The following is a 13,336-nucleotide window of genomic DNA, read 5'->3' as shown; positions in this document are numbered from 1 at the left end:
ATAGGGGGCTAGAGAGATGGCTCAGCAGTTAAGAGCACTGACTGCTCTTCCAGAGGACCCAGGTTCAATTACCAGCATCCAAATGGCAGCTCACAGCTGTCTGTAACTCCAGGATCCAACATCCTCATACAGACACACAGGCAGGCAAAACACCAAGCAAACTACCAATGCATAAAAAATAAACAATTAAAAAAAAATCCTCTAGCAAACTGTTAATACTTTGAACTGTCTATCCCCCCCTCCCAAAAAAAAATTGACCTAAAATTTCTAAAACCTTCTTCTTTTTTTTTTTCCCCCAAGACAGGGTTTCTCTGTGTAACACTCCAGACTGTCTACCACTGCCCCACAGAATTCCCAACTATACATACTTGTCATCACGATATACCTGTGCAGCAGCACTGTCAGCATTGATACAGAAATCAAAGTATTAACCAACTCTGAAAAGCACTGAAGATGGTTTACATACTAGAGTATCAAATATTCATTTAAGAGTTCTTAATGTAAAAAGTAAACATATCACTATGTAAATGGTTTTTATTTAATAAATGGAAAAATTATATTTTACCAAAGAATTACTTTAAAATAAATGTCTTGGCACAGAAAGATGGCTCAGTAGGCAAAAGTACTTGTCAAGCAAGTCTGATAACCTGAGAGAGATTCCCAACCCACACTGGAAGGATAAAACCAATTTCTGAAAATTATCGCTTGTCCTCCCCAAGCACTGCTTGCACCACCAATTCCCCCCAAATCAGACAAACAAAGATTAGACAGGTGCTGTACACCTTTAAACTCAGCAGTGAGTTTGAGACCAGCCTGGTCTATATAGTAAGTTCTAGGCTAGCCAAGGTTACACAGTTTCAATAATAACAAATAATAATTAAGTTAAATTTCTTGTGCTGAGGACATAGAGGTGCTTTCCTAGCAAGCACTAAGCTACGAGTTTGATACCTGGCACCACACAAAACAGAGCATGGTAACTATAATGGTTTGAGTGAGAATGGCTCCTTTTGGCTCAGACATTTGAATGCTTGGTCTCCAGTTGGTAGAGATGTTTGGGAAGGATTATGAGGCATGTCACTGGGGGTGGGCTTTGAGGTTTCAAAAGCCCATAACATATCCAGTTAGCTCTCTGTTTCACAGCTGTCTCTAGAGGTGAGCTCTTAGCTTCTGCTTTAGCACCATACCTGCCCACCCTCATTCTTCCCCACCCTGACAGTCATGGACTATGAAACTGCAAGTCCCAATAACAGAGACAGACAGACAGACAGAGTCAGAGAGAGAGAGAGAGAGAGAGAGAGAGAGAGAGAGAGAGAGAGAGAGAGAGAGAAACAGAGAGAGATAGATTTATAAGTTGCTTTGGTCATGGTATCCCATCATAGCAATAGAAAAGAGAGTGACACAAACCTATAATCCCAGCACTGGAAGATTGGATCAGGAGGATCAGAAATCCAAGGACATACTCAGCTATATATAAGATTCAAGGTCAGCCTGGATTTATATAGGTTTTTGTCTCTATAAACAAATTTGATTTATTAGCAATAAATGTGTTATGTATAGTATACTTTATGTATCTATATGTACATACCTAGAGTTTTGTAAAAAATTTTTATCAAACTAAAAGGAGTCACCAGGAGCTAGAGAGTTAGTTCAGCAGTTAAGAACATTTACAGAGGACCAGCATCCACAGGGCAGCTCACAACCATCTGTGGAACTCCAGTTCTAGTGTCTTCTTCTGACCTCCAAAAGCACCAGGCATACATGCAGAGCACATACATACATGCAAGCAGGCAAAACATTCATGATATAAAATAAATCTAAGGAAAAAAAGTTTATAAAAGGCAAGTTTAACCAGTGTAAAAAATGTATGCCCTCGGAAAAGGCTTAAGTACCTAGGGATAGAGAGATATTAAAAAGTTAGAATCAAGCTGGCCGTGGTGGTGTACTCAGAACTCAGGAAGCAGAGGCAAACAGGTGAAATCTGTGAATCTGAGGACAGCCCAATCTACAGAGCAAGTTCCAGGACAGCTAGAACTACATACAAAGAAACCCTGTTTCAAAAAACAAAACAAAATAAACAAAGAAGTTATAATCTATAAAAATTGCATGCCCAGTTTCTATACTCAATAATAGTAAGACATTTTGCATAGTCCCTTCTGCAAAAGAATGTATATAACACAGATAAAGATCCTGGAAACTCTTCAGATAAACTTGGTCCCAAATCCTAACCATGTCATCCACTTGTATGATTAAGTAACTTAACTAATTTCTCTAAGCTTTAGTTCTCTCACAAGAAGAAAGTATTACCAACATCATGAGCTATGTGAACTAAGAAAATGCATATGAGGGGCTGAAAAGATGGCTAAGAGATGGTTAAGAGCACTTGGTGCTCTTGTAGAGGACCTGGGTTCAATTCCTCACACCCACAACGTGGCTCACAACCATTCTTAACTCTAGTTCCAGGAGCTCTAATGCTTTCTTCTGACCATTTCTATTTGAGTTTCTGTGAACAAATAAATTCCTCCTACTTGGGCACAGCTCTTAACCAGCAAACAGCTAGCTATTACTAAATGTCCAGGCTGTATGACAGTAAACTGTATGTTTACTGTCAATGAATAACATGCAGAGTATGCAATTTAAATATTTATATATACCACTTAAGGAGAACCATTTTGTCACATAGTATATGGGTCAAGTAATGTCTCAGTTATCTTTCTCTTGTCTATCTGATACTATGAATATGTGCTTCCCTTGTGTTATACACTCATTTAGAAAATAACAGGAATGCTGACATGGTGACTCTTGCATTTAATCCCAGCACTCAGGAGGAAGAGGCAAGTGGGATCTCTCTGTGCCTGGGCTACATAGCTCATTCCAAGACAACCAGGACTACATAGTGCCATCCTGTCTCAAAAAACAAAACAAGACCACGACCGTGTAACCCTTTTCTAGTACATCAGTCACTCTCTGTTAGTAATCCCTTTCAGAAACAGAAGATCACTGAAAGATAATTAAAGGTCCCAGTTGCTGGTGGAGCACTAGAATCACAGGGATGAGACGCCATATCTAACAAACATCTGGAAATACTCCAGGCATTTAATAAACAGAAGGCCATTTTTGATGTAGTCATAAATAAAAAGTAGTGGACTGTCATTTATTGGAGAAAAGCTGGGCTGTTATGATAGACTGAAACTTCCCCCCAAAACCTGTGCATACCTCCATTTTAGGTTTTTAGTCTCAAGAACTATAAAAATAAAGCCAAGTGGTAGAACAATCATGAAATGGTATACTACTTACTAGTATAAAAATGAAGCACTGAGATGGGCAAGTGTTGGCATATATATTTAAGTCCCAGCACTCAGGAGGCAGAGACAAGTAGATCTCTGTGAGTTTGAAGCCAACATGGTCCACATAGTGAGTTCCAGGGCAGCCAAGGCTACACAAAGAAACCATCTCAAACAATGAAAACAAAAAAACTATAAAAGTAAAGGTATGTTAAGCCATTTTAAACTACTAAAATATTTGCAGTAGTTTGTTATCCAAAAGAAACCAGTAACATTAAGAGTTAACTCTTTTGTAATAGATTCAACAGTTCTACACCACTAGAAATTTATACAGCAAATCCCAATAGAAGTTTCCTCCCAGATAAGAAAGTGGGAAGGAGTAAGGGTTTACTAAAAAGGGGGAAGGGGAGGGCTATGTGACAGAAGGGCAGTGCAACAAACTTAGTCAAGTATTCAGTTTCAAGTCCTAATAATAATTTTTCATAGATGAGCTGTAAAAATATCACTTGTTATTTTTACAACAAAAATCATGCTTTCCAATGAGAGTAATTAAATAAACTTGAGGATGAAGACATCTATAAACTTGTTTACATTTACTTGAAGTCCTAGTATTGTAAATAGCAGCAGAATAGCTTAATTTCACCCAGGAGTCTATATAATCTAGGGTACAAATTACACCCTACAGCTTGTCATCACATGTACCTTTTTCCTATTTATCTCCTTATCTTTCCTCCTTCCAATGTTTTAAGGTTGCTAATAACAAAACACCATTACTTAGCCTAACCTGGGGCACACAGTTTATTGAGAAGTAATGTCTTTGATGCTTGCTGTCTCTTAGTTTACACCCTTTCTCCATCTATGAGGAAAGAGCTCCAAACCTATAATGTAGTCTAGCTCACGTATCCACCACAGCTGATAGAAATCAAGGGTTATTCCGAATGTATAGACCTCATGCCAATTTGCTGTATTACTTTCAGTGTCAATACAAGAACTATCAATGAGGAACCAAAGTGTAACAATCAATATTGAAGAAGAAAACTGTGGAACATGGTTGTTCACATCTATAATACCAGCTCTCAGAAGGCAAAGGAAAGAAGACAGACAGAATTTGATGTAAGCCTGGAATATCTTAAAAAAAAAAAAAAAAAAAAAAAAGCCGGGTGTGGTGGTACATGGCTTTAATCCCAGTTCCCAGAGCTAGGGAGGCAGAGGCAGATGGATCTCGAAGCCAGCCTTATCTACAGAGGGAGTTCCAAGACCTCAGGGCTGGACAGATAAAACACCACCACCTGCCTAGAAAGGTTACTTTTTTTTGGTTCCAAGTTCACCCCAGCAAAAAAAAAAAAAAAAAAAAAAAAAAAGTAAACTAGATTACCAGACTATCTACCAGTGAAAATCAAAGTGGGTGATGGCTGTGAGAAACTGAAACTTCAACAATTCAAACCTTAACCTTACCAGTCTTCAAGACTGGAGCATTTCAACTTCAGTAAAAAGCTTTTGTTCATTGTTTTAAGACAAGGTCTCATGTAGTACAGGCTAGCTTTTAACTCGGACTCCTGAGTTCTGGATTATAGATGACATCACAATACCAGCTAAAAATTTTTTTAAATGTATACACCAGCTCTTTCCATCATCTTGGAGCCTGTGGAGGTCTGCTGAGGAAGATTTCTAAAAGGAAAATATGTCTAGAAGGCTGTGGTTTAGGGACATTTTTGCTAGCTACACGTGAAGACTTTGGAACTAAAGACAGCAAACAGCTCTTCTTAAAATTAAAGGTGTTGAGCTGGGCTTTGGTGGCACACTCCTTTAATTCTAGCACTCGGGAGACAGAATCAGAAGGATCTCTGTGAGTTTGATGCCAATCTGGTCTACAGATTGAATACCCAGGCTCCAAAACAATACAGAGAACCCTGTCTCAAAAAAAAAAAAAAGTGTTTATACCCAAGATGAAATTGAATTCTACTTTGCAAGAGATAGTGCTTATGTGTATAAAGCAAAAAACAAAACAAAAACAAACAAACCCAGTCATCTGGGAAAGGTAACTCAGGACAGTGAAACAGTGGCAAATCCTGAAGCAACCTTCTTCTAAAGCCCACTGAACAAATAATCTATGTGATGCTGTACCCCTCCCAGACTTAAAAGTAACAAAAAGTAAAAATTTAAAGTGGATTTGTGCCATTAAAAAAAAAAAAAATGTATGCACCAAAACAGCACTTAGAAAATATAGGGAAAGGAAACAACTAAATCAGGTTAGAAAAAGCCAATCAACCCTTTACTGCACCAAGGAGCAAAACTCCAGGGACTAGAAGGTAATACCATGGAAACTTAAAGCACTGTTTCCTGTTGTGTAATTACCTTGACCAGAAATATCCAAGGAACAAAAATGACCAACACAATCTTTGCTGTCTGACAGAGCATTGTTTTTTGACTCTTAACAAAAGTTGGGGTATGAGAGGTTTATGGGTGGTAAATTACTGTAGGTAAAAATGTCTATAACAACAGTCACTAGGAAAAGTGCAAATTAAACCCACAACTGTATTACACTTATAGAAAAGGCTTTAAAGAGTGTCTAAAATAACAAGCACTCACAAGAATGCAGAGAATTGGAACTCTCCTGAACTACTCAGGGGAATGTTAAAAAAAAAAAAAAAGGCATGGTAGCTTTTAGGAAACCATCTGGCAGTATCTTCCATTTATTCATGTATTATATGATCCAGTAAGTAAACCTGTAGGGAATCTGTGTAAGGTGTGATGGTTAATCTTCATCGCTAATTTGATTAGATTCAAAATTACGTAGGAGACACACCTCTAAGTATCTTTGATGGCATTTCCAAATGCCCTAAATGTAGGGCTGGCTGGGCCCTGGACTAAATTAGAAAAGCCAGAGTACCGAGGATTCATTTCTGACTTCTACTCATATCAACAGACTATCCCCTCAAATTGTGAGCCAAAACAGACCATTCCTTCTTGAAGCTGCTTTTGTCAGGTGTTCTAGCACAGCAAGGAGGAAAGGAAGGCAGGATAAATGAAAGTATTTGTACACTGCTTTTAGCAGCTTTATCTGTAATTTTTCTAACTGGAAACAAGTGTGTTCCCCTCTTTTAACTCTTCTCTAACACTAGAAGTTCAACCACCACACTCCTGTGCCACCATATGAAGCACATATGCCCTTTTCTTGGTAAATGGATAAATAAAAGTGTAGGATAATCACTAAATGGTATACTGTTTACCATTAATAGAAATGAACCACTGAGACAGGCAGTGGTGGCTCACGCCTTTAATCCCAGAACTCAGGAAGCAGAGGCAGGCGATTTCTATGAGCTTGAGGTCAGCCTACTCTAGAGTTCAAATACAGAATACTGGGTTACAGGCATACAATCCATTTCCAGTACAGCTCCATGAGTTCTGATTTCCAACAGTGCTTATCTGATGTTTGAGAACCAGGACACATGTAATGTTTAGTGTCATTCATTACTCTCCTGACTTCATTCCTACATCTCTGGTTTACTTCTCTGTACTTACTCTGCAGCGTTTCCAGGTCCTTCTGCTTCAGCTTCATGCCCTAGAGCCAACATTTCCTCACATTCCTCTCTCCTTTAAAATGCCATTCTTGTTGTTTTATTTATAGCCTTATCAACCACAAATATGACAGATCTGTCTTCTTTATAGACCCAAGTATTCACTGACTTACTACACAGTTCCATTTGAAATACTGACTGGCAGCCCCTACTTATTCAAAACTGAACCTATCCTCTTCCCAAACCTCTTTTTTCCATACCTTCAGGAACAATATTGTTAACATACATCTAGATGTCTAAACAAGATCTTAAACTGCATTCTGACTTCTCAGATTTCTTTATCTTTTGAAGTTCACTTTTCTCTGCTTCCTTTATGCAGAATTCCTTGCATTAATCCAACAGGTGTCTGGAGAATCTCTTCTCCAATGTGGCTCATAAGCTCTTTCTTTAAAAAGCCCAAACATAATAATGCCAAGATTCCCTAAAATAAAATGGCTTACAAAGCTCTTGTAGCTGCATTTACTGCATCTCTCACGAGCTAACCATATTCTTTTGGAATTCTCACCACTCCCTAGACCTACTGTCTCTTCTCTCACTGTATGCTCGCCCTCTCACCTGCAAGTCTATACATAATGTCCTTCCTGTCAGAAACGTCTCTTCCAGGTTCAGATAAGAAATACTTTCTTCTGGGAAGTCACTGTATCACTTCCTGTGTTTTCCCATTAGCTTTTTGGCTGGCTTTCTTTTTGTTTTTTGATACAAGGTGTCACCCTTCGTCATGGGGGGGGTCTGGAACTCAGACCAGCCAGCCTCAGCTTCCCAAGTACCAATATTAAAGGTGTAGGACACCATGCCTGGCACCTGAATTTTTTGGTCTAACTTCATTACCATCTTTTGAAATACTTAGTAAAATTCTAGGGATTTTCCTTTAATATCTAGATTATGGCAATGTTTCCTTACACAATGTTCTCAAACACAGTTTAGTATCAATCCAAGAGAAATAGAGAGAAAATAGGATTGGAAACTGGCCCAAAGCCAAATACTACTCACACCAATATTTCTAATGTTATAATAAATATTCAGACCAGGTATTGTGATGTACACCCAGTACTTGGGCAGATCTCTGAGGTCAAGGCCAGCCTGATATTGATAGTGAGTTCCAGGACAGCCAGGGCTACATAGTAAGACCCCATCTCAAATAATAAGACTAATAATCCATTCATTCAAAACTTTTGGAGAAATAATAAACTAAGGTCTCTTCTACAATGAGATTCTATAACTTTTTGAACTATACAAATGCCTACTATGCACAAAACTCTATGCAAATCTCTGTGGTTGGAGAGAAGGCTTTGAGGTTAAGGGCGCTTGCTGCTCTTGCAGAGAACTGGAGTTTGGTTCCCACCACCCATATCATGAGGCTTGCAACCACCTCTAAGTTGAACCTCAGTGGATCCAATACTCTTCCCACTTACTAACACAAATACAGGCATACATAAGTAAGCAATTTAAAAAGCATCATTAATAGTCTCTTAAATTCTTCTCAGCTTCCAGTTTTTTAAGTTTATTTCAGAACTGGACATGGTGACACACAACTTTAATCCCAGCAGTCTAGATGCAGAGGCAGAGGCAGGTAAGGCCAGCCTGGTCTACATAGCAAGTTACAGGACAGCAAAGGCTATATAGAGACCTTATCTTCCCCTACCCCTCCCAAAAGAAAGGAAGGAGGAAGGGAGGGAGGGAGGAAGGGAAGAAGGGAGAGAAGAAATGTAGAGAAGTTTTGTCTGTATGAATGTCTGTGTACCATGGGCATGCTTCTAGGGCATCCCCTAGAAAGGGAGTTAAGAGACAGAAGTTAAAGGGCAAGTGGGTGCTGGGAATAAAACCCAGGTGCTTTTAACAGCAGTCAGTGCTTTAAGCACTGAGTCATTTATCCAGCCCTCCCAGCCTTTTTAAAGACAAGCTCTTTCTTACTAGGCAGCCCTTGTACTTTGGGGGGAGGGGTGTTCATGACAGGATTTCTCTATAGACTAGGCTGGCCTTGAACTCAGAGATCTACCTGCCCTGCCTCCCAGAATTAAAAGCATGCACCATCACAACCAGGTTCGTTTATCCTTATTTTTTGATTGCTAGTTTATTTTCACCTGTTTTTTGGTTTGTTGGTTATGAGGGTCTTATTCAACCCAGTGTGACCTTGAACTCACCACATACCAGAAGGCAGCAATGAACAAATGCTGAGATTACAAGTATGTGCCACTACATCTGGTTTTATTTTTTATTTGCTCTATGTCCTTTTACCTCTTAAATTATTCTAATTATATGTGTAAAATTTGTATACATGTAATGAGACAAAAGCCCAAGGTTGCTGTTAATGGAATTTCAGGGTTCAAAACATTTTCTCCCAGAATAAATCCAATACTACATTATTTTTTCATGTTTTGAGAATTAATTATGTCTGATCTCAGAGGCTAAGTAGGGTTGGACCCAGTTAGTAGTTAGGAAACTAATATGACTACAGATATTTTTAAATATGGTATAATTATAGAACATCAAGAATAGAGGATGTGGATCAATTGATAGTGCTTGCCAACTTGTACAAAGCTCTGGGTTCAAGTACCAACATGGCATAAATTAGAGGTGGTAGTACAAAACCATAATCCCAGCATTTGGGAAGTGAAGTCAGGGAGATTGGGAGTTCAAGACAACCTGCTGCATAGTGATAGATCTGAGGCCAGCCTAAGCTATACAAAACCGTGTCTCAAAACAAAAGTAACAACATTTAGTAGGACTAATTTTCTTCTCTCTTTTTTAGTGTTTTTATCACATTTAGAAAGCATACGATTGTGTGTGTGTGTGTGTGTGTGTGTGTGTGTGTGTGTGTGTGTGTGTGTGTGCCTGGTCTACATAGTAAGTTCCAGAATAGTCACTATTTCAGAGAAACCCTGACTCAAAAGACAAAATAAATAAAAGACTTCCTGCCTCAACATAATCAGGACTAATTGTACAGTACCACATTAGGGTTAATCAAGTTTCAAATAGTTCATCACAATCTTCTCAAGAGTCCTAAAATTTATCAATAGAAATTCAAAGCCTGGCTGGTATACAGCACTGGGGAAACAGGCAGAAGCAGGGAGATGTCTTTGTTCAAGGCCAGCCTAATCCACATAAGTCAGCAGTCATATGGGGAGACCCTGTCTCAAAAAAAGTGACGTGTAGCCTGGCTGACATTGTAGCTCAGAAGCAGACAGAACAGCATTTGGCATTCACTCTTCACCAACGACTTCCCCAGAAATATTTGTAACTTTTAAGGGGCTTTGAGTATAAACTCAGTGGCAGAGTGGGTACTTAACATATTCAAGACCTTGAGTTTAATTCCAACAACAAAAAATACAAGAAAAAAGAAATAAATTAACGATAGTCCAAGGAACCAGGCATAGTGGCTCATGCCTGCAAATACAGCAGCCAGAGGCTAAGGCAAGAGAATTCAGAGTTTGAAGCAGGTCTGAACTACAAAGTCAGATCCTGCCTCACAAAAGACCACTCTAAGGAATTTTTCCTACTGTAGACCTCCAGAAACCACTATGTACCAGGGGACTCCAATCTGATACAGCAACACAGGAGCTAGGCCAGAAACAAGACTGACATACAAAAAATAGTGTTAAAACAATTGAGGCTACTTATTTCAGCACATTTTGGTTTCTGTATATATATTTTCAAAATGTTGCACAAGAAATAATATAAGGTTAAAGCAACTGAGTTTCTGAATGAAACCAATTCGAAGAAGAAAATGAAGTGGTAGTAATTTACCCAAGAACCTAAAATTAAACAGTGATATCTTATACTTTCTCTAGGACACCCAGAAAAAAATTAATATTTCTCTGTCTTACTAGACTTTTCGATATAAACAACGCAGTAGTATTAACTTGTATACACAGAAATCTAATTTCTTTCCATAATGTTGGTTTGGTTAGACACTGGGAAATCCACATACTATAAGTACAATAATCTGACCACAGAGCCTAACAATATTTTCAGTTATCTTAACTTTCCACCTCAACTTTATTACAAATCCTATTTTACAAGCTTTAACATTTTCCATGTGAGAACACACACACAAAAAAAAGCAGCAACCATTTAATTATAGTTGCAGAGCAAAAATAAAACTAGCTTTAATTATAAAACTGCAAACAACATGTATTGGGTAAAATACCATGTCTTACAGATCGGACACATCAAACTCAAGAACATGAATTAGAACTATCCTCCACATCTAACACATTATTATTACAGAGAAAAGATAGCCCTACTGAGAGGGGGAACTAACTTTCTGACCTCTTTTCAAAATGACAAACTAGAACAGCAAAATCACACTCAGGCACATGGAGTACGGCTCTCTCAAATCACTCCACAGAGAACTTCATCATTTGCTCCGCCCTCTAATAACTCATGCAAAAAAAAGTTGAGCACCATCAGAGAGAAACAAGACACAACGCATTCATAGAATGGCTTAGAGCCTTCCCTCCGGGCTAAGAGAACCTGCGTCTGCCCTTCGTCGGGGTCCGAAGGGAAAGAAAACCCTAGGCCTAAGGTTTCGTGGATATTAACACCCAGAAACAGATTTCTCTGCAAGAAGTTTCTGCCGCCATCCCTATTTTATCAGCAAAGGCTCGGGCGCCATCGTCTCGATCTTTGATTTTATTATGAGGATGTGGGAAGGGCCACCCAGGATTACTCTAGGCCTTCCCCCATTAAGCTTGGGGGTCCCCCTCATTTCTATCTTACATCCTCCATCCCTAAGGTACTCCTCCGCACCCCTTGTTCCTGGCGGCAAGTCCCCCGGGATGTGCAAAGGCGCGGCAGGACCCCCTCCCCCCACCCCCCACCCCGGCCTTGCCGTTAAGACGAGAAGGCCCTCACACGCCAGGGCCACCGCCAAGGCTCCGGGGGGGGCCCAGCGAGGGGAAGGGCAGGCAGGGGCGCAGGGAGGATGACCTGGTCGGGAAGAGAGGACAACGTGAGGGGACGCACTGCACCCCTTGTCCGCGGGCCGCCGGTACCCCGAGAAGGTGAAGGAGGAAGAGGGCGGTGGCCCGGGTGCGGCCCCCCACTCCTCCCGCCCGCAGGTCCCCGGCCTCGGGGACCGCGGGCTCGGCCCATCCCCTGGTCTGGGCTGGCAGGGGGCGTGGGGGCCTGTCTGGGAACGGAGAGGAGACCGAACCGTGGGGCTAGGGGCACGCGCGGGGGAAGCTGCCTCCCGCCCGAACCGCAGACCCCGGGCGCCGTCGTCGCCTGTTCCTCAGGGGAGAGGACAGGAGCTGAGGGGAAAGCCCGAGGGAGGAAGGCATGAAGGTGAGGTGAAGCGGGGGCAGCCCCGACAGCTTCCCGATCCCCCTACTCTTCATCTCCCCGTAACCGCGTCTCTTACCGGTGATGGCCATGAACTGCTGAATTAACCCCTTCAGCGCCGACGACGCCGCGGAGCCCCCGTGCGCAGCCATCTTACCGCCGCCGCCGCCGCCGCGGAACAACAACACAGACACACACGGGCCTCCCTCCCCCACTCCGCGGCGGGCCGTGCGCAGGCGCACTGACGGCCCAACGCTCCGCCCCCTCCCGCTCGCGCGCGACTCGCGCAGGCGTAATCTCCTGCATCGCCCGGCCACCAGATGTGGTGTGACTCCCGCGTTCCTACCTGCTAGCCTCGCATTCTTTGAAACATCTAATGGCTTCTTGGAGCCCTGAAGGTATCCTAAATGCCGTGTTGGATCCCAGTGTCGGAAAGAAGCTTCAGAACTGAAATACAGAACTTCATGCTACTCACGGGGTTTCACATTTAGTAGGTATTTTTTTGGTTTTGTGTGTTTCCTAAATTCTAAAGTGTAAATTAAAAACTTAGTCAAAAATGAACCAGTCCACGGTAGACTTTAATAAATATTGCTCACACTTTTTTCTTTTTTTTTTGGTTTTTCGAGACAGGGTTTCTCTGTGTGGCTTTGGGGGGGGGGGGCCTGTCCTGGAATTAGACGAGGCTGGCCTCGAACTCACGGAGATCCGCCTGCCTCTGCCTCCAGAGTGCTGGGATTAAAGGCGTGAGCCTCCAACACCCACCATATTGTTCACTCTTTTTCTTCAACAAATGTCTTAGTATGTGTCCCCTCAGGTCATTATTATTTTCTTCAGATATGACTTTTTTTTTAAACAAAGATAGGTATACATGTAGATACGATAAAAAAAAATATATAAAAAGAACACTGGAAAATGGTCCTGAAAACATTGCTAATGGTTGCAACTAAAAAAGAGGCAATGATGAAAGAGACGTCTAGCTTAGTTTTTATCATTTATTTTTATATAGGTATGTAATTTGTATGATTCTAAATACTTATTATTTCAGTTATTATAGTATCTTTTATTCATCCCTCGGAGGCAGAGACAAGCGGATCTTGGTGAACTGGAAGCTAACCTGGTCTACAAAGCAAATTCCAGGACAGCCACAGCTACACAGAGAAATCCTGTCTCAACCCTCCCCTTAACCCCACCCCA

The 13,336-nt window shown here is 41.1% G+C and overlaps 1 protein-coding gene across 2 annotated transcripts in view; it reads right to left on the bottom strand.

Annotated features, from left to right (window-relative positions):
• The window catches only part of Ubxn7 (UBX domain protein 7), a 45,866-nt gene extending 33,496 nt beyond the window's left edge, over positions 1 to 12,370 (bottom strand). Inside the window, exon 1 of one of the 2 annotated variants that reach the window (XM_051191329.1) lies at positions 12,222 to 12,370. In XM_051191329.1, the coding sequence (XP_051047286.1) occupies positions 12,222 to 12,294 (73 nt within the window). In that variant the 5' untranslated portion in view covers positions 12,295 to 12,370. Of the gene's footprint in view, positions 1 to 4,736; positions 4,830 to 12,221 lie in introns of those variants that run through there. The other variant, XM_051191330.1, reaches the window with a different exon arrangement.
• Positions 12,371 to 13,336: the final 966 nt, after the last annotated feature.

This window comes from Phodopus roborovskii, unplaced genomic scaffold (genome assembly GCF_943737965.1).
Source record: "Phodopus roborovskii unplaced genomic scaffold, PHOROB, whole genome shotgun sequence".
In the NCBI taxonomy this organism is placed as follows: Eukaryota; Metazoa; Chordata; class Mammalia; order Rodentia; family Cricetidae; genus Phodopus; species Phodopus roborovskii.
This window is presented reverse-complemented; position numbering and strand designations above follow the sequence as displayed.